The sequence below is a fragment of the Aythya marila genome (genome assembly GCF_965140915.1).
Source record: "Aythya marila genome assembly, chromosome: 11".
Classification (NCBI taxonomy): Eukaryota; Metazoa; Chordata; class Aves; order Anseriformes; family Anatidae; genus Aythya; species Aythya marila.
In genome coordinates, this window is record NC_139052.1 from 15,642,694 (window position 1) to 15,667,358 (window position 24,665).

Here is a 24,665-nt window from a genome sequence, read left to right on the forward strand (position 1 = left end):
TGTTCGTGTTGGGACACCGTGCTGGAGGTGTTGATGTGTCACCTAAATCCGGCACAAAACCACTGGGAGATTCAGCTCCTGGTCTGATGTGGCAACTAGCACTCCCAATCATTAAATGGAAACACAGGCACAAGCCAAAGGGCAGTTTCTGCTGGTGAAAGGGAAGCTGGAAAGTGGAAATAAAGGCTGCAGAAAGATAGCAGAAGTGTAGGGCATGACTTTTCCCTGCCTTGACTTCTTAACACTGCAGCTCAGGCCATTTCAGGTGATCCTTGTCCGAGCACCTCTGGGCTCGGAGCCTTGCTGCTGTCCCAGGAACACGGCAGGTGCACGAGAGGGACAGACACAGCCAGAGCTCACCCAGGGCTGAGGCTGGGGTCTCTCTGGTCACTTCTTCAATACCACAGCAAAAAAAAACCACAGTGTTAAACAGAAGATTTCAAAGGCGCAAGATGCATGGAGCGAGCAGTCTTTGAGGCTTTTTCTATCGTTTTAATACCCTTTGAAAAATCTCCCGTTGGCTTCTTCGGTTTTCTCCCCAGTGCTTTGTGTGTTCCGTGGCAGGTAGCTCGGGCGAAGTCATCTGCTCGTTTCGGGGTGTTAATTGTGTGGGGATCTGTTTTTACGGTTGACCAGTTTTTACAAAAATAGGGCTGTGCACAACGAAGATTTTTAGCTATCTCAGCCCGTAGGAGTTGACGACACCCACATTTAAAATAGTTCAGCGAGGAGGTAGAATATCTCGAGATATATTTAGCCAGAAAGACTTCACTGGGGGAGGCTGGGGGGGATGAGCAGGAAGGAAAACAGCAGGGCAGGGTCTGACCCAGCCGCTTCCTTGGCTGCTTTTGCTATGGGAGAAAAACCCAGGAGAGTAAGGAGGACACTTGTGATAAGAACAGTGTATTTTTAAGGAGAACTTCCTTCCTTATAGGAAGTTTCTGTAATGAAAGCAGGGGTCGTAAGGCGTTTGTGTGAGTGCAAGCACAGAAAGCCCTCCCTCCCAAACATCACAGGGCACAGAGCAGACCTGATGCTCACTTTGTGTCCTAGCTGAGCAGCCCTCTCTCCGTGGCTTTGTCCCCAGGACCCGAGCAGGGCAAGGTTTGGAGGTTCAAACGTGTCCGTTGCTGTGTGACCCCTGGGGTACCGCACGCTGCAGGGCTGCTGCCCACTGCCACCGCCAGGTGCTGGAGGTGGACGCTGGGGGGGTGACCGTGCACATCCCAGCCCCAGCGACCCTGCTGTTGATATTGCATTGGGGCTCTCAGCCTTTTCCTGCTCTGTGCTGAGAGCAGGGGCTCCAGCCCTGCAGCCGAAGCAGCACGGGGGGACTGGTGTGGGGCTGCTGGTGGCTATTCTGCAGCCCCATCCCATCAAAACATCCCCTAATGCCGCCGTGAAAGCACTGGGGCTGCGTCTGAGGTCAGGCCACGTGCATGCCTTTCAGTTGTGTCCTTGAGGAGACGGTCCGGGGCGAAGCCTACAACCTGATTTTCTCTCTTTTCAATTGAAGGCAAGTAGCGAATCTGAAAATGAGAGCCCCAAACGAAGAGGCCAGAAGCAAATGAAAAAAACGTGAGTTTCTGGGAAAGGGGTTTTGAGTAGTGGCACTTTGTTTTCTTTTCTTCTGTTCTATTGTTTTATTTTATTTTTCAGAATAGTAGTAATTGTTTGACAGGCACTGTCAAGTTGGAAAGCTTGTAAAATTAATTAATAATTTCAGTAATAACACTTTGGATGATTAAAATAAAGTATGAATGTGAACCTTTGGATGGCTGCAATTTCCCAACTTCTCTATTGTTTTCCCACTTTGCCTATGCCAGGGAACCAGAACAAGTCAGGTTCATTTTTTGTTGTCAGTCTTTCACTTCATTGTGTTACTTTTTCTCATTCAGGGGTACTTCAAATAGTTTAATCCTCGCTCCTCCCCCATTTTTAATGAATGGAGAATAAAATGCCAAATCACTATCTTTTTTTATCTTTTATAACCTTCTGATAAGATGCGAGACCTTCCAGAAAGGACATTTTGGATGTCCCGGATGTCCCATCAAAATATCTGAGTTCATTTAAATTATGTTTTGCTGCTGTTTCCATCTAATGAGCACCTCTGAGTTTTTCTACACACAAGTGTACTGAAGAGAGCTACCAAGCTCCCTGCTGGAGAAAACCTAAACACGGCAGGATGCCCCTTGGTCCCTGCTCCCTTTCTCCTTTCTTGTCTTTTAATTTCTCATTCAGCTGCATACAGCGGTGCAGAACAAGATGAAGGGGAATAAGGGGCAGGGACAAGGGGAATAATCCCCGTGGACTCCCCATGTACCCCATGGAGAGAGGAGGGCAGGTCAGAGCTAAATCTTGCTCCGAGTTGCTGGTGAAGAACCTGCTTACTTTCACAAGTAGCACCAGTGGGATTTGGCTTCAGCCTTGGAAACTTTACTTACTTAAAGCTAACTGGCATGAGACTTCCTGCCCTGTTTGCTGGGCTACGAGGGGAAAGTGTATCTGTGCACCTTGTGGCTCATAAACTGTAAGTGAAAGCGAGCACTTCTGAGAAATATCTGTCTGTTTGAAACCACCTTGAAGGTTTTTCCACCTCGTTTCAGAAATGCATGTGTGGAAATGAAAAATAAATAAATTGAAGTGCTTCACCACCCCGCTGTTTGAAGCATAGTCCTGCCACATGCAGTGTTGTAGCACGTGGTGAGAGCCATTCATGTTCACGGCATATTGCCACTGTGTAGCTAAGATGTAGGTGACGAGACCTATTCCTAAAAACAGAAGATTGCAGCATCAGTTCCCCCGTGCATCACAGTATTTTTTTTCTCATAATTATGGCCTGCTGGTATTAACCTAGATGGCTCGGATGCCTTCTTAGCCGAGCATTTCTGTTGAAATATGGTGGCCCTTGATGACCTACATTTCTGACCACAGAAATAAATGGAAAAGAGAGGTCTCTGGTGAAGAAGAGGATGAAGATGGAGGGGAGCAGGGCACCAGTGCAGAGAGTGAGCCTGAACCGAAGAAAGTTAAAGCAAGAAGACCTGCCCAGAGGAGGTAAGGAGTGGTTGGTTCAGTCTGTATCTGCATGTCTTTCCTGCCTGTGCTGGGGGAGAGAGGCAGTTTCTATTTGTTGCTAAAGAATGTTTTCTTCAATATTACCCTCGATTATGAGCCTGTGGACCTAGTTATTGTGTGAGCGATGCAGTGGTTGCCATGGTACTTAGAGCAGGCTAAGTCTCTAGGAGTCTCATATTTGAAATTTGTGCTTTTTTAAAGGCTTACCAACATGGATGTTTATGTAAAACCCACTGTATTATAGCTTTCTGCTAATACTTATTTTAGAACAGTGGCCAAAACCAACGTTAAAAAGCCTCACAAACCCCAGCGTGGGAAGAAGAGAAAGAAACCGGACTCATCTGAAGATGATGACGATGATGAAGACGATGAGACCCCCAAGAGACAAACTCGACGAAGAGCAGCCAAAAATGTCAGGTAACGAGGAGTGTGAGGTGGCTTGCTGATGAGAGCTGGTGGGCTGGGGAAGAGGGCACCCCAAATTCCCTGCCCCAGGCACTGACAACCTGTATGACCCCACAGAGAGATCCTGTAGGTATCTGTTGTCTGAGATGGGGCTTTCAACAGGTTCACGCTGCAAGCATCTGACTTCTCTTTACCTTGGTTTGCCAGCTGTAAAGCAGGAAATATTTACCAGTTTCTCTTAGAGAAGCACAAGGAGGTTTGCTTAATGTTTCTAAAACACTCTCAAATGAGATTAAGAATTGCACATAATAGGTTAAAATGAGTAGGAGGGAGCAGCTCTGTTAGACTGGGGCAATTGTCTGAGATGGCTGATAAGTAATTCCTTAGGACAGAGCATTGAGACATGGTGGAGGCAAAGCATTATCCATTCCCCAATACACCTTCTTGCCGTCTGGCAGTCACCTCAAAAGGGACTTGCAAAGAGCCAGCAGAAGAATATTTTTGGGTTGTTCACTGTTCATCAAAGATGAGATGTGTAGTTCCTAGGGCAGCGTAGCACCTGAGCAGCCTTTCAGTGCTCTGCAACCTGTGTTATTAAATGTAAAATAATCTGTCACTGGATAGAAGAGGCTTTGTTGTGGTCTTACGTTGCTTCTGCTGCAGGGATTGCTCCACTTCCTCATGAAGCATCTGGTGTTGGCCATGATCAGAAACATTACATGGACATGATGCACTATTGCTCTGATAAAGCGTAGCTGCTATCTGTGTGTCTCAGGGAAAAATACTGAATGGCTGATTTAAGAGATGCGTGTGCTGAACATGCACTGAGCCCCAGGATAAATGCTGGAAAAGGCTTGCTCCGCTCCATGCCACTCTGTGTGTTTCTGGACTGGGAAGAGTCAAAGGCTTTTTTATCAGTTTGGTTTTGATCTTGTTCAGTTACAAAGAAGATGATGATTTTGAGACGGATTCTGATGACCTGATAGAGATGACTGGGGAAGGAGCTGATGAACAGCAAGACAACAGTGAAACTATTGAGAAAGTCTTGGACATCAGGCTTGGAAAAAAAGGAGGTGCGTAGCTCTGGAAAAAGACTTTATTTCTGATTTCAGTCATGCACTCTCTGTTTCTCGTCAACTGGTCCAATGCTTTTGCGACTTTGAAGCCTTCCAGTGGGGCTCAGGGTTATTTCAGTGCTCTTCACGCTTTCGCCTGTGCCTCTTATTTCTTCCTTCTAGCAGCTTTTGTAAAAATCTACCATTGAAAAACCTAAAATGTCAAGTTTATGTGCTTGGCAGCTTTCTTTTAGCGTGCACGCATTTTAAAGATGCAGTCATTGTTCTGCAAGTTCTTGCTTTTCTCTTCCTTAAAAGATAAAATAGCTCTTCCAGTAGAGTCAGTTTTCATAGCTGCATTGACAAAGCCACAATGGAAATAAAGCTGATGTTTTGTTCTCATAGCCTCACAAAAGTGTTTTTGTAAAACTGAACGGTCTTGGGTATTTTCAAGAGACCTTTGAATTATATTTAAAGAAAAGGCATTTATGATAGAGAGATTTAAAAAGATCCTGTTGTGTGGAAAACTTTTGTATGCCTGTCTCATTGGGTGGACGAATCCGTAGAATATTCTTTGTGCTGTCACAAAGGATGCATTAGAAAAAATAACTTCCTCCTCTAACGCAGTTCATGTCCAGTGCTTTTTAACAAAGGTACCAACTGCAGCCTGATTTCTTTTGCAGCCACTGGTGCTTCCACCACAGTGTATGCAACTGAAGCCAATGGCAACCCAAGTGCTGACTTTGACCCTGAAAAGGATGAGGGAGAAGTTCAGTACCTGATCAAATGGAAAGGCTGGTCATACATCCATAGCACATGGGAGAGTGAAGAGTCCCTGCAGCAGCAGAAAGTCAAGGGCCTGAAAAAGCTAGAGAACTTCAAGAAAAAAGAGGAGGAGATCAAGCAATGGTATGCTTTACTTCGACTGATGATTTCACCTTGGGAGAATCTTTTAGCCAGAGGTTTTACACCGTCAGGGCTGAAAACATTTGATTTTTTCTTGCAAAGCATATTCCATCCAAAGCAACTGTTTTCAGTGTGCAACACTCGTGTCTCTTTGCTTGTTGATCAACATCCCCATCATAGAAATGATGCCTGTGGCCATGGTATTAAAAGAGAGAGGAGACAGAACTTCACATATTGCCAATTCCCAGGCTTATACGTTGGGTAGCTGACAACAAATAAAAGGTGTACCTGGCCCAGGAGGTGGCATAAGGGCTCATGGATAGCAGTGAGACCTTGCGTGCTAAACCAAGCAGCTGTGCTGGAAAACAGGGCTCATCACAGGGCAGGCTGTTGAATTTTGCTTTGCAGGCTGCTTCAAGGCAGCCTTGTTAATTATGGGCTCGTCTATATGTACGTTTTTGTCTGACCTCCCCAAGAAAAATAAAGGGGGCTACTGTGTGTTTCTAAAGCGATAAAGCTGGAGTAGCAGCTTCCATCCCTGATTGTTTGATTCAGATTTTTGTGGCTGATTCTTGCAGCAGGATAAGGAGTCATTTACCAGGGAGACAATATTAGCCTCTATGACATTCGCTTCCCAGTAATATTTTATAATTATAGGAAACTTTAAGAAATATAGATATCAAATAAGCAGTAGTCTGCTTCAGTGACTTAATTCCATAACCATATAAGAAAATAAAATTTCTATACATTGCCTCAATGAGCATTATGACGTTACAGAAGCATTATAATCTCTTTTTATTTTTCTTTTTGCATATAGGCTGGCCAAGGTATCCCCTGAAGATGTGGAATATTTCAACTGCCAACAGGAGCTGGCTTCAGAGCTGAACAAACAGTATCAAATAGTGGAGAGAGTAATTGGTAAGTGAACCCAACGCTCTTGTAAAGGGGTGAAGTAAGACTTGGGAACTTTAATTTCTACTGACAGCAAAATGAGCATAAGGCTCCCTTTTTCTCCTTTTATTCCCGTATCACTGGAGAATTAGTGTGTGAGATTTAGGGACTGAACAGTAGCTCTGCAGGTTTACAATTATCTATCTACAAGCAATGCTGGTCACTTGCCCTTTTCTTGCTTTGAAGTATGGGATGATACACCCAGCTTCCAGGGGCTCGCTGAAGTTGCTGCTGCTGGTGAAGTCTTTTGACTTCAATCAAGGTGTTTGCAGAAGCACAGGCCTGGTGCTGTCAGGACTACTTTCCGTGACATTGTGGTTAAGGATGTGGTTAGGCTGCAAGGCAGCTCAGGGGTTAGATTTTCATGATTACTTACTTATTAAAAATAAAAACGGGGCTTAGCACTTCACTATTATTACAGAAGTATCAGTCAGAGGTGCCGGCATCCAGTTGCTTTGGGAATTGGCCTGGAGAGTTGTTTAACCTATTTCCACCCAATTCCTCTCAAAAATGCATGTGGTCCTCTGTCTGTCCTGCTCCCCCTGCTGGCTGCCAGCACATAAACCCTTGCTTCCCTTGTGTCTCCAACCACAGCCGTGAAGACCAGCAAGTCTGCAACGGGGCACGCTGACTTCCCAGGTAAAGGAGCACTCTTTGGCCTCTCTACACTTTTCCTATTAGCCAAGACCTGTCTTGTGGTTGTAGGGGTGGTTCAGACTGCCCTTGTGAACTACGCTTGTGGTTCAGCCACAGAACCGCAGTTGCTGATGTTTGGGCTTTTTTTTTTTGGTGTGTGCATATTTTGCAGCAAACAGTCGCAAAACATCCTCAAATGACCCTGAATACCTGTGCAAGTGGATGGGGCTGCCCTACGCGGAATGCAGCTGGGAAGATGAGGCTTTGATAAGCAAGAAATTTCAGCACTGCATTGACAGCTTCAACAACCGTAACAACTCCAAAACAATTCCTACCCGGGACTGCAAGGTTTGCTTGTTTCTCTTCTCTCCTCTTGCTCTGTTTCTCCAGGCTGGGTGATGACACAAACAATAGGAACATAAAGTTTTGTCAGGATAAATGTCAGAGAACATGTCCCCATCTTCCCACCAGCGTTTGAATCGCTGTCTGCTGTTCTTGTACTTTAGACAGAGATGTGAACCCCTTTTGGTTTCATTTGCTCTGCACAGTGAGCATATTATGTCCCCCTGCGGAGTGAGAGGCTTAATTAATCCTTGCAAAGTGCTTCCTCCTCAGGAGGAGCTGCTGTAGCCAGGCAAAGTTTTAATATCAGTTGAACGGAAAAACAGCACAGCTGGGGAAAGAGGAAGTCTGCAAGACACTGATACAGTGGAGGAGAGGGATGGAGACAGTGGGAGAAAAAAAAAAAAACAAAAAAAAAAAAACAGAAAAGGCCAAAAAGGAAAGTGGAACTTGTTCCATCCAGTGTACATTATGTACAGCTAATTGCACTCTTGGGAGGACTTGCAGCTCTGATCATCAGAACTGGAGGAAGGCAGGAAAACAGAACACTGATGAGTGGTGTCTGAACTGCAGACACAAGAAGTGGCTAGGAAAACAAAAATGAACATTAGCTGATGAGCCAATCTACATTCCTCACCAAACCCACAGATTTCATTGCTGAATTTTCAGCCTTACCTGGTCTTTTTCTCCAGTGGGCTTATGGTGTCATCTTTTTCAGGTACTGAAGCAGAGACCAAGGTTTGTTGCCTTGAAGAAACAGCCTTCTTACATTGGTGGTGAGAACCTGGAGCTGCGAGACTACCAGCTGGAGGGCCTCAACTGGCTCGCTCACTCCTGGTGCAAGTACGTACGGATGCTTTCTGAAGCTCTGGTCAGCACTGCAAATGAGCCACACTTGTTTTGGGTGTCCTGATTTTTATCGCAGTAGGATCTGGCCCTCTTGTTCTCAAGTGAGATCTTTATGAAGCCTGCTTCTGCAGCTTGAAGTATTTCAAGTTTTTTCACACCTAGTTGCATTGTAGGTGGAACAAGGAAAGCAGAAAATAACTGTTTTCTGCCTCAGCATGCTTGCACACTTGTTGAAGTCTTTGAGAAATGTCCTTCTAAAATTAGGCCACTGGTTCCCTTCTCCCTGTGCCTTCATCCTTCCATGCCAGTTTGGAGTGGTTGTAATCTGCTCCTTTTTGCAAGCTGCTGTCTGGTATCTCTGGGATCCACTCACAAGTGTTCATACAAATGTTTTTGCACTGCTCTCTTTCTGTCTGTTGTGGGTTGCTATTTGTGCTAGCGCACAGTATGTTAGCAGTGGCACAAACACATAGTCAAACAGTATTTGTGTGTGTTCTCTTCCTGCACAGGAACAACAGCGTGATCCTGGCTGATGAAATGGGCCTGGGGAAGACAATTCAGACAATATCATTCCTGTCGTACCTCTTCCACCAGCACCAGCTGTACGGCCCTTTCCTGGTGGTGGTACCTCTGTCGACTCTCACCTCGTGGCAGAGAGAGTTTGAAGTGTGGGCGCCTGAGATAAACGTGGTAGTTTACATCGGAGACCTCATGAGCAGGAACATGGTGGGTAATCAGAAAGCGGAGGGCGTGGGGTTGGATGGAAATGCTGGGTGCAATGCAGCAGCTTCTGTGTAGCATGTGTGTGTGTGACATGCCATCTGCTGGAGAGTACCGACAGTCCTGTGGGTAGTTAGAGCTGGTTGTAGCTGAGCACTTGGGTGGAATTCCCTGCTGTAGGGACTTTGCTACCTTATTTTTCCCCCTTAGAGTGAGCACAGGAGTACTGGCCTCCCCTAGAGGATCTGGAGACCACTAGGCTGAAACGTGCTGCAGGGCACAACTGCCAACCTTGTCTATCTGCTCTGAATTATTCAGACAAGGCGGCACACAAATGTTGTGAGTCTAGTGGTGGCAGTAGTGACATGGTGGGGGAATGTCACAACAGCAAGTTGTTTGACCTTATTTTGGTGCTTGTGTAAGAGCCATGCGTGCAGTAAAACAAGCTGCTCCTTGGACACCCTTTGCTCATCAAATGTCACGTTCAGCAACAGGGCTTGGACTCGGTTGGAGTCTCCAGCTATAGCTACACTCAAATAACACCTGTTAACTCCTTCCCTTCAGTAATGTTGGTTGTCTCCTCTTGCAGATACGTGAATATGAGTGGATCCACTCTCAGTCTAAAAGGTTGAAGTTCAATGCACTTATCACAACATACGAGATCCTCCTCAAAGACAAGGTGAGTAATGGGCCAAAGGTGTTTTATTTAGGTCACCTCTTGCTTGTAACTGAGGAAGCCACCCTCTGAGTGGGTTGGACAGAGGGTAGAGGGTGTGTGGGTAGTGGGCAGAGGGTTTGTTGGACACTCGCTGCATATTCACCCTGGTACTGTGGCAGTTGTATTAATTTTTATAAGACACCAAGCAGAGCTGTAGTGGGATTTTACCTGGTTTAATTTAGACTAGTTAAGAGGGCAAAGCATTACAGTGAACTGCTGGCACAGGGCTTCCAATATCTGGATTTTCACACTTAGGCAAAATCTGTCTGCTTAGGAAATAGGCATCAACTCTGTCAGTGCATCATCAGGTCCTAGGAGAAAACAAGAAGCTTAACACTAGTGAAAAAAAATAATCAAAACTCTCAGGTTGCCATAACTTACAGAGTTTTATATATAGCTATATATAAAAGTGTTATATGCTACTGCTCTGATCATGTCAGTGAGGCCAGTGCCATAACAGGGCCCCATGGCCATGGAGAGAGAGAGGAACTGGGGCCTGGGAGAGGACTGCATTCTCTGGGTAAAGAAAAGGTGGATCAAAATAGATGTACTTGCAGGAATGCCATTCAGACGTGGCAGGAGTGCTAGGCAGTGTGGCTGTTTTTCACCGTTACAGCAAATCAACTATGGTCTGGGCACCCTGGTCCCCAAATTTTATTTTTAAGAAACTCCTGTGAGCCCAACTCCTTTGGTGGGTTCTGCGCAGGGGCTGGGGCAGGACTCCCTGGAAAAGGAGACACGACAGCGCTTTGTGGCCATGGAGAGAGAGGCATGAGCAGTGTGGTGGGACTCATCTGACCCAGCATATATATATATATGTATTTAAATTCTTTTCCTTCAGGCTGTTTTGGGAAGTATTAACTGGGCCTTTCTAGGCGTGGATGAAGCCCATCGGCTGAAAAATGACGACTCTTTGCTGTACAAAACGTTGATTGACTTCAAGTCCAACCACAGGCTGCTGATCACCGGCACCCCACTTCAAAATTCACTCAAAGAGCTCTGGTCCCTGCTTCATTTCATCATGCCAGAGAAGTAAGTCTCCTTTTGGAGAAAGACTTTTTTGCTTCAGAAAATACCTTTGTGTGTCTTTTCTTGTCCATCAAACAGACGGAGGGAGAGCAGAAAGACAGAAACCCTGAATTAAACTCAGTGGAATTAGACCAGTGAAAAGGGAACAAACACTTGTAGGGGAAACGAGAGGTTAAATGAGTAACACAAAGAGTATTTCTGGCACCAAATTGAATGGGGAAACCTAATACATGTCTTTCAAATCTGTTTGCTGTCTTAGTGCCATCTCTAAAAAGCTAAACTTGTTTTAAGCAATCATCTCAACCATTTTTGAGGTTTCCGGTACAATGCGGTTCAGCCATCCTCGCCAAACATTTTTATGGCGGTCCCTGGGAGTATTGCTCGAGGACAGTGGTGTCTAGCTGATTGTTTGCATGCCCACATTATAACAAATGTTTTGTTTTCTTAAAACGAAATGGGCTGTGTGCAATGCTAAGGCTAGGACGAGCATGCCCCCAGACTCACCCAAATGATGTTTGACTGTACAAAGAGCTATACCCAAAATTCTTTTTGTTGGAACACAGAAAGATTGAAAGCAGAGATTTAAGGTCTCATGAACAGAGAAGAGCAGTTCTCCAAATTTCAAAGGAGCTGTTAGAGGAAGCAGCAGTCCAAAAAAGCCATCAGAGCAGTGTAAAACAGAATTTGGTTGTCAGAGCCCTGCCTAAGGGGTGGTTGATGTGGGACTTTCAGAAACTGCTACTTGGTAAATGCTACCAGGAGACATCGGAGGAGAATATTGGAAAGCCTGGGATTTTTGGAACTGGGAGTCAATGAGGAGCTATGGAGCTCAAAGATAAAATATTTGGAAGGTACTTAAACCCGGAGAGCTTCTAGCTGTGCTTCCAGCCTGTTCAGTTAACCAGAGTAGAGCAAACATTTTATCCTCCACTGTGTCTCCATCAAACTGGTGGGCTCTTGTCTTGTCGTGCAGTGTGAGCATATCTGATATGTGCTCTTTGATACCATGAGACAATATTTTCTGACCCCTTTCTACTACTGATTTCTGTTGCTAGGTTTGAGTTCTGGGAGGATTTTGAAGAAGATCACGGGAAAGGTAGAGAGAACGGCTACCAGAGTCTTCACAAAGTCCTGGAGCCCTTTCTCCTGCGCAGAGTGAAGAAGGATGTGGAGAAATCTTTGCCAGCCAAAGTGGAGCAGATCCTCCGGGTGGAAATGTCTGCTCTGCAGAAGCAGTATTACAAGTGAGTCGCTTATTAAGTTACTGGGAGTACCGGCAGAAATGGGAGCAGCTTTCTGTGTGACTTGGGAACATGTTTCGTGGAATGCATTTTGGGACAGTAAAGCTCCCTGCAGAATTGTGGTGCTGTTTAATATTTAACCGTAATACCATCAAGAGGAAAGTAAGATCAGGGTTTCTAGTGAGGAGGAAAAAGCAGAATCCTCTGGAGGAAGTGAGGAGAGATGGAGGGAAGAGAGTAGACTGATGCCTGAACTAGGATGTCCCTGTGGGTTTTGCTCCTCTCAGGCTCCAGCATGCCTTCTTTGCACTGTGAAGTGATTTGGCCTGTTTATTTTCCTGCCTGTAGGTGGATTTTGACAAGAAACTACAAGGCTCTTTCGAAGGGAACAAGAGGGAGCACATCTGGTTTCCTGAACATTGTGATGGAGTTGAAAAAGTGCTGCAACCACTGCTACCTTATCAAACCTCCCGAGGAAAACGAGAAAGAGAATGGCATTGAGACCCTGCAGGTGGGCAGCGCTCTTGGTTATGGCTTTTCCTTAACTTTCCCCTTCCTCCCATCCTCTCACCAAGATAAAACCAGGTGAGGCTTTAGCTTCAGCTGCCCCTGTCCATTGGAAATAGTCCTCACAGCTGAGGCGCAGGATCTCCTGCCCTCCCCTTCCACCATAGGCAACATATTGTGGGATCTTGTGGAGGAGGTGTGTGCAGTATGAGACTTATCTTGTGTGTGTGCCTTCTGCTGTGTGAACCCAGGTGATTTGATTAGAGAGGTGTGGGAGAAGCATGACCCCCAAAGAAGCAGGTCTCTGTGTGTCTCTGTGTGGTATACACAAGGGTAAGGTTGGAAAGCATCAGCTGGACTGACGGTTACTTCTTCAGTCTCTGATCAGGAGCAGTGGAAAGCTAATTCTCTTGGACAAGCTGCTGACCAGGCTGCGAGACAGAGGCAACCGAGTGCTGATCTTCTCCCAGATGGTGAGGATGCTGGACATCCTGGCAGAGTACCTGACTATCAAACACTACCCTTTTCAGGTGAGAAACACCAGCATGGAAAACAGTGGGGTTCACCTGAAAATAAGGAGGGAGCCTGGGCAATGAGAGGCACTCAGGTTCCTGGAGGCTGGGCTGACTGGAATTACAGGTGGCACTGAAATACACTGGAGGGAACTGGGAGGTCCCTTCATTTCAGTGTGGCACTCCAGGAAGGGAACATATGGAGAGGCAGAAACCAGCTGAGAGCGTGGGATGCCTCGCTCACTGTCTGATGCTGCCCCTTGGATGTGGCACTTCCTTTTTTGTGGATGTTTTGCCTGCTGTAAGTGGGCATAATGATGTATCCTTTGAGAGCTATAGACAAGGACTGCTCTTATAATGGCTTGGTACTGCTGTTCATAAAGTAAGAGTCTAAATGATGGGGAGAATCCTGTACAACGGATTCAAACACTTGTTGGTGGGTGTTAATCACTAAACCAGCTTGTGGATTGCACACCCTGCCTAACAGAAACCCCTTGTACTCCGTGATCCATTTCTCTAGCTGAGATAACTGATGTGCTCATGTTAAAAGCCCTTGTGTGCAGATGTCCCTACATCTACCAGCAGGTGGTTTTGTGCAGAGGGCTCTCAGCCCTGGAGCTTGCTTCCCTTGCTGGCTCTCTGAAGCTATTTAGGGATGTTGATATCCGTATTTTTTCAACCTGAGGTGGCTAATGGGTCCTGGGCAGTTTGTTTCCGTCTGACTGATGCTGGCTAGCCAGCCCTTTTGCTGTTTTTCTGGACTTGTACCACTTCCTGAAGGTTGCTGCGAGGGACACGTTCCCAGCATACGAGACCTCAATAAATTAAGCCCCATCTCTGCAAAACACCTCCTCTGCCAGGCCCCTGCTTTGGCCTTCGTCCCGTGATAAACCCCGAGGAGAGGATAGCAAACACAGAGATCCTGGCTGGGAGCCTGTAACGGGAGCTGCAGTGTCACCCGCTGCGTGACTGCTGCCTGAGCATGCCCCCCTCCTGCCCTCGCACGCAGCAGGTTAAGGCAGCCCAGTTCCTTTTAATTGGCGGCTATTTTTAAGGACTAAATGCTACGGGCAGGGGAGGGGGCTGTCAGCCTCCCAGAACTTGGGTGCCACGGTTCCTCAGGGCTCCTTTACCTTCTTTCTTTTATCATTATTGTCGATTTTTCCAGCGCTTGGACGGCTCGATCAAAGGGGAGATCCGAAAGCAGGCGCTGGACCACTTCAACGCCGATGGCTCTGAGGTAGGGCAGGGGGGATGTTCCGGCCTCCCGAGGGGTCAGGGTGGGCTGCAGGTCCCAGCTGCCAGGAGGGGATTAAGTTCAGTTCGTTTCTTTTTACAGGACCCCTGTCACTTTTAAAGACGTAGCTACAGCTTGTTTTGCACCCATCCGTATTGCTTGTTTTAAACCTCCCACACCCAAATAACGGGGCTGCAAGGCACAGCTCCACATAGTCCCAAAGAGGCCGGGAAGAGCCCGAACTTAGCAATTCTCTCCTTACGGTCTGGGGAATGAGACGGCTGCTAAATAAATCCTCCAGTCTGCAGCTGGTTTGGAATATGAAATGGCAAAGGGGAAGTTTGAAGTGTGGGCAGGCAGTGGGGTCTGGTGTCGGAGGTGAGTCTCCGGTGTAATAGGAGAGGGCATCCCGAGCCTCTCGTGGGGCGTGCTGACTCACAGGGAGGGTGCAGGGTGCTCGCTTTCGGCCATCTCCCAGCCATGAGAAGTGTCCAGCCTCACTCCAGGAGCCTGGACTGAGGGCTGACAGGCGATGCAGAAGGTGCTTCGTGGTGCTGGGGAAGGTAATAAATAAAAGCCAGGAGGAAGCAGCAGTGGAGGCGGGAGAGCAGGGAGCAGGAATGCCTGTAGAAGCTGCCCTTTCCCCTCTGCTGGGGGCATCCACCAGGGCTCAGACATCCCGGCTCTGTCCTGGCAGCCTGTCCCCTTGGCAGTGACTCAAACAGTTCGTGTTCGGAGCTGATCTCACCCCCAGCGGGCTTCAGACAACAAAAAGCACGTGTCTGCCTGCTGCCTTCGCAGGGGGCTGGTGGGCATGGTCTGACCTTCGGAGGTGACTCCAAGGTGCCCTTGCCCTGAGCTGTTTGCGTTGCCCTCCCACAAGGATGCATGCTGGCCCCTCCTGGAGCAGCACACCTCTCCCTTCTGCCTTGGCTTTGAGCCTTTTCCTGCTTTGTAGAGAAGTACAAGCACACCACAGCCTCCATCCATTTCCTTGCACAGCTCTGTAGTCACAGTTACTGTTTTACGTCCACAGTTACGGGCTGGCTGACTTGTGTGTTGTTTTCCCCCTGTAGGACTTCTGTTTCTTGTTGTCAACACGAGCTGGAGGGCTAGGAATTAACTTGGCCTCTGCTGACACTGTCGTTATCTTTGACTCGGACTGGAACCCCCAAAATGATCTTCAGGCTCAGGCTCGGGCTCACCGCATCGGACAAAAGAAGCAGGTCAGGAGAGTTACCTGGCTCATTTGCTCTGTGGCTTCAGCAAGTACATGTAAATGGGCTCCCCCCTTGCCAGAGCTGCTGAAAACATGGCCTTTTTGCCCCCAAACCTCGCCCCAGTACCATCAACCCAAGAGAAACTCATTTAAAGACAAGGAAACCAAAAATTGGCCCAAACGGTTGGCTTTTGGTTCTTGTATAGTTCAAAACCAAGAACCCAGCTGGGGGCATCACACTTCTTTGCCTCACTCTGCCCTAGAAAGTAGGATATCCTTCTTTTTTAGGGTTTTATTAGATACATGAAAAGTTTGATGCTAATTTGGATTTAGAGTGATTTTTTCCAGAATATTTTTATCTTACGTACACTACAAGCTCTGTGTTAACCAGTCTGATATTACATGGTCCCCCTGAGATACAGAAGAATGTGCTTATTTTTATTCTAAAAAGACACATCTGTACATGAAAGGACCATGTCAGCAGGGGAGTCTCCTCTGAAACAACTCAGGGAGGCATTACTGTGTCAGCACAGCGTGTTCAGCTCCTGGAAACAGCTTTGTTCTTCTCTCACCCTTCAGGTGAATATTTACCGGCTGGTCACAAAGGGTACGGTAGAGGAGGAGATCATTGAGAGGGCCAAGAAGAAAATGGTGCTGGATCATTTGGTGATCCAGCGTATGGACACCACTGGCCGGACTGTTCTGGACAACAACTCTGGGCGATCCAAGTAAGCAATTGTGTTCGGAGGCAGAGAGTTCTGATACAGCATGTGGCGTAACCAGCTTCCCCTTCTGATACCTCCCAATATTTATTTGATAGGGTATGGGGGAGAAGAGAGCTTCCACTAATAAATAAAGGCACCTTCCAGTAATTTGGCTCATGCAGTCATTAATTTGGACACGTAGGATAAAGATGATCAGAGATTGAAAGGCATTGCCTGTTTTTCCTTCAGTTTTTCTCCCAGAGATCATCCTGGTCTAAGAAAAGCTGTTGGTGGTATCAGGGAACAGCTGCAGTGACCTCAGACTCTTCCCAATTCTCCTCAATAGATAGAGGTTTCTCCTCTAACAGTAGATGCCCATGCCAGAGCAGGAAAGATGAATAAAAAGGCTTCTTCTTAGTGCTGGGGAGAAAGCTTGCTTCTTGCTTTAATTAGGAGAAACTTTGGTATGGTTTTGTGCTGTGACAAAGCTGAGTTAACAGCTCCAAACCCTGCTGCATTCTTTTCTGCTTGCAGTTCAAATCCGTTCAACAAAGAGGAGCTGACGGCTATTCTGAAGTTTGGAGCTGAAGATCTCTTCAAGGAGCTTGAAGGGGAAGAGTCAGAGCCTCAGGTAGTTTGAAACTGAAATAACATTGCTGTTGGTAATCCCTCTGTGTCTGCTCCCTCTTTGTACTTGCCCTGTGCTTGAGAGCAGGTTGGTGAATAGGGAGGGTGTGAGTCCCGGGCAGCTGAAGGAAGAGAGCTCTGGGGTGGGGATCAGGGCTGAGCAGAGCCTCCTTGCTGGGGTGAAGGTCACCAAGAGAGCCCCTCAGCTCCCTGGGATTCACGAGCTGGCTATAGCACGGCCTAACGAGGGCTCGCTCCTCTGAGCATCTCTCCAGCCTGCTTCATTTGGGTTGTTCTCACAGAGATGCCGGAGTCAGTAATAAAGTCAAATAGGTCGCTCCCTCCCTTCTCAGCACGGCGTTGCTTGGCAGTTTCTTACTGAGTGCTCTGACCACTTCCCTTAACAGCCCAAGTAGCAGAGCTTCCCCTGAGGGAAACAGCTGATACACCTCACTGCCTGGAAATTTCCCTTGCTGCTTTTATTCTATCACCTGTATTTATACTCTCTCGTACCACTTGAGATAGTTCATCCCTGCCCTGGGTGATGACACCCTGCAGATATTTGCACTTTATTTAGCTCGTATCAGCACAATCCCTATTTAGCTCTCGAACCCCACGAGTCTATTCTCAAAGCCTCTCGGTTCTGCCCGTGCTCGGCCCCTCCGCTTTATCGCTCTTTCTTTCTGACTGGTAGGAGATGGACATTGACGAGATTTTGCGTTTGGCTGAAACACGAGAGAACGAAGTGTCCACCAGTGCCACCGACGAGCTCCTCTCACAGTTCAAGGTACAGACTCTGGGCTCTGATGCGGGGTGCCAAAACCTCTGTCCCCACATCTTGCCACAGTGTTGAGGTCAGTGGTGGACAGAACACGTCAGGCCCGGTGAGAAGTGACCTGTACAGAGCAGTTTTCTGAGGGGCTGTCTGGGTTTGGCAGCTGGGCAGATGTGTAGGTATTCCTTTCCTTTTAAGTGGCCATGAAGGCTGTGAATAAAATGTAGAACTTACCAAATCTGGAAACAAACCCGATAACTTAGCGAGGCTCAGCAGTACTTTTTAAGCTGCACGTACTTCCTCAAGAGCTGTTAGCCCAAAGACATGGCAAAGACCCAGGAATGTAGTGACATAGGGATCAATTATATAGTAATCATGGAAATGTTGGCAAAATTCCTATGGAGAAGAAGCTGAGGCTTAGAAGACAGCTCTGGGGTATTCCTGCCAGGGGTGGGAATTTCTAGAAGTGTTCCTTTGCTTATAAAAGGTGGCCAACTTTGCAACCATGGAGGAGGAAGAGACAGAGCTGGACGAGCGGTCCCAGAAGGACTGGGACGATATCATTCCAGAGGAGCAGAGGAAAAAGGTGGAGGAGGAAGAAAGGCAGAAAGAATTGGAGGAAATCTACATGCTGCCTCGCATCCGGAGCTCGACCAAAAAGGTACAGCACATCTCGAGGAGCCGAGAGGCTGGAGGTCAGAGCTGGCAAAGGCAGCGCTCAAGGGGAAGCTTCCCTGCCATCTGAGTGCTGCTTCCCCTTCTCCAGAGCTGGTTAGGAGTAACCCACAGAGACAGCACATTGGTTTCTTGCTGGCATCATGCATTGGGCCCACGGTTCATAATGCAGTCTGAAAGCCCATACTGGGTTTGGTAAGACTCATGCTGTGTTAGCAAACAGAACCTGTAGTGAGCCCAGGGAAAAATAACCAGCTGTATAATGCAGATCTTCAGTGGTTTATGTCGTTTTCAGGCTGCTGCTTTCCCTTGGGCTCCAGAGCTCTCTGCACTATTCTTGCCTAAATGTGGCTCTTGCAGGCAAAAAGCGATACTGTCATCCCAAGTTCATTTTTAGGTGATGTGATCTACCCAAATCCAACAGGGAGCAGGTTGTGCAAGGAAACTCTGTTGGGATTTGGGACTTTTAAGTGTTATGAGCTGTTCTCTGGGATAAGGGGGGAAATTTTTAAGTGAAAATTAAACAGAAGGATAATTTATATCTGATGATTGCAGATTATTTCTGAGGTCTCCTTGTCTTTAAAAAAACCCAGCTATCAAGAAGCCTTAGGAACTGTGGCACAAAACCACAGAAAACCAATGTGTTTTAACATGTCACACTTCAGTAAATCAAAATGCAGTTGTGAAACTGTAAAGACTGTAACGAGAGGATGAGCACTGGAGCCTTAGCTAGCCAGAAACTGCATGAGTGTGTGTACCCACTCTGGTTTGATTACATGGGCTTCTGCACCTTCAGGAAGAGATGCCGAGGTGTTTCAGCCTCAACAAGAAATAGTGCCAGTGCATGAGAGGGATGGAAAAGATTAGCAGATTAGCAGTTGGTAACTGTAGTGCTGTCTTTCTTCTGTGTGCAGGCACAAACGAATGACAGCGAATCGGATGCAGAAACTAAGAGAAGGCTTCAGAGATCGTCTGGATCAGAAAGTGAGACTGATGACACCGATGATGAGAAGAGACCAAAGCGCAGGGGACGTCCTCGGAGTGTTAGAAAAGATACCGTGGAAGGATTTACTGATGCTGAAATCCGGAGGTCAGTGTGAGCACAAGAGACAGCTTAGAAAAATACAGAAACCCCATGCAGGTGTAGAAAAGCCCAAGTTAATCCAGGAGATATTCAGCTATAAGCACATCAGTGGTTTAGGTGAAGCTGTCTCTTCGGGACAGCTTCTGCACTTTTGTATAATTCAGTTTGCTGCTGACTTTAACATTCACGTCTGGCCAAAATAGGCTAGATTATCTTTATCTGCAGTGAAACTGGTACCTGCCTAAAATTAATCCTTGTAACTGATCAGCAGGGCTGAGTGGATTGAGCTAATTCCATGTTAGACGTAAGATTTTATGTGCCATGAGATGGAGCTGGAGAAGCCCAGAACTCTGGCATTCCCATCTTTTTTCTGTCTGTAGTCCTGACAATTCAAGTTGAAGTTAAAGGCAAAATAACCCCATGAGAAGCAGTGGTCCAGTCAATCAGAGCAGTAGTATATCCTCTCTGCACTGTGTTCCAGAGGTCAGCTGGGGGCTGAATTCCAAAGTATTCTTTTCTTCTTGTATTTTCTTCTCATTTTTGAGCCTTTCCCTCAGGCTTTTGTCTTAAGGCTCTGCCCAGAGGTTCAGCCAAAGATGGAAAAGGGTTTGTGAGTTTTCCTTGCCTCAGTCTCTGAGAAATGCATTTTTAAATAGGAAATGGTCAAACTTGGTGCATTGTGGTAGCTGCCCCATATCCAGCCCCAAAACCATAGAGAAGGAAGGAGGTGTTGCAATGTGAATATAGCAGCCATTTAGGTTAAAGTTCTGTAGCAGAAAGAGGCTGAAAGAGTGCATGATGAAAAAGAGAAGGGAAAAAATTAACTCATTTAAAAATATTCTGCAGTTGAAGCCACTGGGTCTACTCCAGCACAAAGCCCTGTTCAGTTGCAGCAGTGATGTCTGACTCTTGCCTTGAAGTTGTGTGTTAGTAATGGCAGAGATTTTCACAATAAAAAATAAGAAATAAAAATAAATAACAATCCTTGTCTGCTAGGCTCTGTGACGCATTGCACTACATTTGGCTCTTATGTGACAGGTTGTTACTTATAGCCTGAGCTTGAAATTACTAATGACATTGATTTAATGCCTCTTTTCTCCTTGGAAAATGAAGTTAATAATTACCAATATGGTGTGAGCCAATGCTTTCTTCTAATTTTTCTTTACGGTTATGTTTCTCCTCTTTTTTTTTTTCCCTCATCTGTCAAACATCCAACATTCATAATAACGTCGTGTTCTTCTCCAGCCGAGGTCACAAAACTCTTTGTGAGGGTTAATGGATGAAACTTCCCAGTCCTGAGTGATGCTTAGCTAATCAGAGTGGAATGTGAAGTTGATAATGCGGCAGGCTGTAATTAATATATTCAAGTGTATGTGTGATATTGGACCCATTTTTATGGCAGTTACTTTAGTTCCTCTTTTCTTTTTTTTTGCTTAGGTTTATCAAGGCTTACAAGAAGTTTGGACTGCCTCTTGAACGGTAAGTCTAAGCCTGGATTTGCTTCAGAAAGTTATCCTGGGGGCAATGTTGTATTTGTAAGCCCTGCCATGCACCCGCTGCTGTCAGTGTTTGACAAAACTTCCCCACGCAGCACCAGTCCTGATAAGTTTGCTGTCATGTGCTCTGCAACCCAAACACTGCCACACAGTCCCTCAACTCCCTGTTGTCTGAGAAATGACTGCTTTTTCAGCTGGCTGTACTCTTTGGTTGGGAAACACAAGGCTTGTATATGGGCCTTAGTGTTACGAACCTCAGCCAGGCAAGAGGGACAGCAGATGGCAGCTCCTGAGCACTGAATGTCGCTAAGACAGCACTGGGAGGGCATAAAGCACGCTGGAGAGTCAGGTGTGCCCAAGATAGACAGTTCTCACCTTTTTAAGACTAAAAAATCCAAAGGATTGGGCCAGTTATACTGCATCTGCACTGTGGTGCAGTTGTCAGGCCTAAAAAAAGACTAAAACTGTTTCCTGCACCAGCTCTGCACATACACAGTGCTCGTTGATGATTGAAAGCTGTGAAACAATTGCTCAGAGAATGACCAGGAGGAGAAATGCTGCATCAGATACAAAACTTACAATTTTTTTTCCCCTTTTCCCAGGCTGGAGTGCATCGCCCGGGATGCGGAGCTGGTGGATAAGTCTGTAGCTGACCTAAAGCGGTTAGGGGAGCTCATCCACAACAGCTGTGTGTCAGCAATGCAAGAATACGAGGAGCAGCTGAAAGAAAATCCAAGTGAAGGTAAGAGGGTCGTTTGCTGCTGTTATAATGGTTTTGGTGGTGCTTTGTGGAGCTGATGAAAGCAAGGCACTCCCTTGCTGGACGGTGGTGTGCCACATTGCAAAGGCAAGAAAAATAAGCATGGTCTGAAATCATCCCATCTCTGCCAGGCAGCTTTTACCAGCAGAGAGAAATCCATGAACCTTCTGCTTGACCTGGCAAGTGCCATTTGGGTCTGTTAGCTTCTGCTGAATGTCAGTTTTCCTGGGGAGAAGCTGAAGTCATCAGCTTATTTAATGCTGGGTCCCAATGCAGAAGGATCGTATTTTAACGGCTTCAGGGAGTGGGAATCAAACGTGTGGTGTGTGTTCCATGGTGGAGCCGGGTCTGGAGCTGGTGTCACACTCGATGTGTGGCTGTTCTGTGCCACTGACACTTGAAGCAGGTACTTCTGCCTGCTCTAGGTGAACAGAACTACTGAAGCAACTGCTTCAGTGTACTTAGATGTGTTTTTAAGATCATGATGATACTGGGAGGTGTTTGGGTTGCAGATCTAAGTCAATTAGTGAAAGTTAACTAATTTTGGGGGCCTACCTCAGCAGATGGCCTTAGGAATCTGGAGCAAGGTGTTGATCTCTGTATGTCTCACATTTTTTTTCTTTACATAAACATTCTTTCTGTAAGAGTTCTCTTAGCTGCTGTGTTTTATTATTGAGCAGGGAAAGGACCTGGGAAAAGAAGAGGTCCTACTATCAAGATCTCTGGTGTCCAAGTCAACGTGAAATCCATCATCCAGCATGAAGAGGAGTTTGAAATGCTGCACAAATCCATCCCCGCAGACCCAGAGGAAAGAAAGAAGTGAGTTTGAATAGTCAAGCAGGCAGTGGCAGAAAGAGGCTCAGGGAATTTGGATTTTGTGGTCGAAAGAAACTAGCCTAGATATGTGGATTTGCTTTACCTCCCCGCAGCATTAAAAGTAGCTCATGTTTGAAATGCCTTCAGGTACCGCCTGACGTGCCGTGTCAAAGCTGCCCATTTTGATGTAGACTGGGGAGTGGAGGAGGATTCTCGCTTGTTAGTGGGAATTTACGAGCATGGTTATGGAAACTGGGAACTAATTAAAACAGATCCGGAATTGAAGTTATCTGATAAGGTAGGTTGCTTTGCATGTTGCTTGCATTGGGTCCATTATGGTCTTCATAGAGAACATGTTTGATTTGCTCCAGAAACAGATGTTTATGTTTGTAACCACTCCAAAAATAATAATAAATAATAATGAGGAAAACACTGACCTCTGCGGAATGCTGCATGCTTGATGGAAAGCAGAGTTGTCTTGTTTGATTGGCAGTAAATTTTCTCTGAACGGTACCATATGCACCACACTGAAGTGCTGCAGGAAGAAAACAGTAATGCTGACATATGTGGTTACATGCACGGTATAGAGGCTGCATTGCATAATCGTGACTTGATATTTCCTTGAGCATCTCACAAGAAGCTGAGCTTGAGTTCTGTGTGGAAATAATTTTTCACAGATTTGACGCTGCTTATGTCAAGACCGGTCTGTGTTAGCTTTGAGGGTATGGTTACATGACTGGCTCTGGCAGCAAAGCCAGCTGGAAAGCCTCCATTTAGTTCCTCTGTTCCTCAGTCATTCCCATAAGAGCTGTTTATGGGGGCCATGCTGAAATGATCCAGGTTAAAAATAAGCCGCTATCCATTGTGTCAGCACAGTGGAAGGAGGGTGGACTGCAGCATCAGGCTGAGGAACACTGGGACTGTACATCTGCTTGGCTGCCAATATGCTGCATTCCCATGACATCCCCCCGAGTGCTTTTAGCAAAGATCAGACTGTGGTTGGGAGCCCTCCTACGTGAAGTTCAGAAAGGCAATTTTCTCACTGCCTGAGACACGCCACCCAAGTTCCAATGAAATGAAAAGGTAACCTTAGCTGGCGAGCTGCTGTGCTTCCTCCACAAAGTGGTACCTTGCAGCCTCGTTTTCCAATAAAAATTCTTCTCTACCATTGCTGTACCAATGTCTCAAGCTACCAGAGGGCACAAGGCTGCTGTGACAAGGCTGTCACAAGCAAATCTGGTGCATCGAGGAGAATGGACTCAATGTTGCAATGCAAGGTCCCAAATATATTTTGCTCCTTCCCTCCTCCCCCTAATCTAAAAAAGTTTGTAGAGAATCTAGAGAGCTGTGGTCCTTTTACCTGCAAAAGGCCAAGGGGGAGGGATTCTGGCTTGGATCTTTGCTTATGGCTAGGCAGGGAGAGTCTGTGTGGGTGCACAGGTTGGAAGAAATGCTAGAACCTTCCTGGAGGTGCAGCATCTCCAAGCATTTGCTGGATCTGGAGGGACTGCTGATAGTGTATCTCTTTTACCAAGGTTTGATAGGTGCATGTGGGTGTATTTTTTTTTCTTCTTTATCAAAGATCCTACCTGTTGAGACAGATAAGAAACCTCAGGGAAAACAGCTCCAGACCCGAGTTGATTATCTACTGAAACTGCTGAAGAAGGATCTGGACAAGAAAGAAAACATGAAAGATGGGGAAGAGGTGAGATGAGGCTGTTGATTCTGGGGTTTTCAGGACGAGTGGTTGGTTGGTGGTGGGAGGCGAGACAGGCTGTGATGCCAGGTCACTGAGTGTCTTCTACATGAGAGATTGTGGGCTTGTCTGTTGTCTGATTGCACTGTGATACTGAAATGATAATCGATGGGGGACAAGTTATTAATTATTACACTTGCTGAAGGTCTTCAGTATGACTCTAATCCCATGTTAAATTTTCAACTTGGTCACTTACAAAAAGGCTGTGCAAGCTGAGTGTGCGAACCACTGAGGGAAAGCAGGGGACATTGTGCCCTTTTCTTTAAGCAGTTTCTGAGAAGTGGATGCTGCTTGCAATTTAGGAAAGTTTTTTTTTTTAAAAAAAAAAAAAAGATGGAATAGACAAGACTGGGTGGTGAAAACTCCCTCAATTCCCAGCCAGAAGTGCTTCAAGCTATTCAGACAGGACATAAATTAACTTGGAATAAATTGTCTTAAAATATATTTGGTCTTCCTTTTCTCCCACCTGGGAGTTGCGCCATGATGTGCTCTGTTAAATATCCATGACATATGTGGTGACAGGGGGAGTCAGGGAGCTTTGGCCCTGTCACCTCATTGTCATTGTTC

General features: G+C 46.4%; 1 protein-coding gene across 6 annotated transcripts in view; it reads left to right on the forward strand.

Annotated features, from left to right (window-relative positions):
• CHD2 (chromodomain helicase DNA binding protein 2) overlaps window positions 1–24,665 on the forward strand; it is a 70,775-nt gene that overhangs the window by 37,208 nt on the left and 8,902 nt on the right. For 5 of the 6 annotated variants that reach the window (XM_082769528.1, XM_082769530.1, XM_082769527.1 and 2 more), the window contains 27 exons: window positions 1,517–1,578; window positions 2,935–3,057; window positions 3,346–3,495; window positions 4,423–4,556; window positions 5,222–5,447; window positions 6,262–6,362; window positions 6,990–7,034; window positions 7,204–7,379; window positions 8,092–8,216; window positions 8,732–8,948; window positions 9,532–9,621; window positions 10,502–10,692; window positions 11,745–11,933; window positions 12,279–12,441; window positions 12,815–12,967; window positions 14,118–14,189; window positions 15,263–15,412; window positions 15,985–16,133; window positions 16,644–16,740; window positions 17,431–17,523; window positions 17,999–18,172; window positions 19,101–19,276; window positions 20,708–20,749; window positions 21,369–21,508; window positions 22,207–22,345; window positions 22,490–22,640; window positions 23,925–24,047. In XM_082769528.1, the coding sequence (XP_082625654.1) occupies window positions 1,517–1,578; window positions 2,935–3,057; window positions 3,346–3,495; window positions 4,423–4,556; window positions 5,222–5,447; window positions 6,262–6,362; window positions 6,990–7,034; window positions 7,204–7,379; window positions 8,092–8,216; window positions 8,732–8,948; window positions 9,532–9,621; window positions 10,502–10,692; window positions 11,745–11,933; window positions 12,279–12,441; window positions 12,815–12,967; window positions 14,118–14,189; window positions 15,263–15,412; window positions 15,985–16,133; window positions 16,644–16,740; window positions 17,431–17,523; window positions 17,999–18,172; window positions 19,101–19,276; window positions 20,708–20,749; window positions 21,369–21,508; window positions 22,207–22,345; window positions 22,490–22,640; window positions 23,925–24,047 (3,651 nt within the window). The remainder of the gene's footprint in view (window positions 1–1,516; window positions 1,579–2,934; window positions 3,058–3,345; window positions 3,496–4,422; window positions 4,557–5,221; window positions 5,448–6,261; window positions 6,363–6,989; window positions 7,035–7,203; window positions 7,380–8,091; window positions 8,217–8,731; window positions 8,949–9,531; window positions 9,622–10,501; window positions 10,693–11,744; window positions 11,934–12,278; window positions 12,442–12,814; window positions 12,968–14,117; window positions 14,190–15,262; window positions 15,413–15,984; window positions 16,134–16,643; window positions 16,741–17,430; window positions 17,524–17,998; window positions 18,173–19,100; window positions 19,277–20,707; window positions 20,750–21,368; window positions 21,509–22,206; window positions 22,346–22,489; window positions 22,641–23,924; window positions 24,048–24,665) is intronic. The other variant, XR_014318288.1, reaches the window with a different exon arrangement.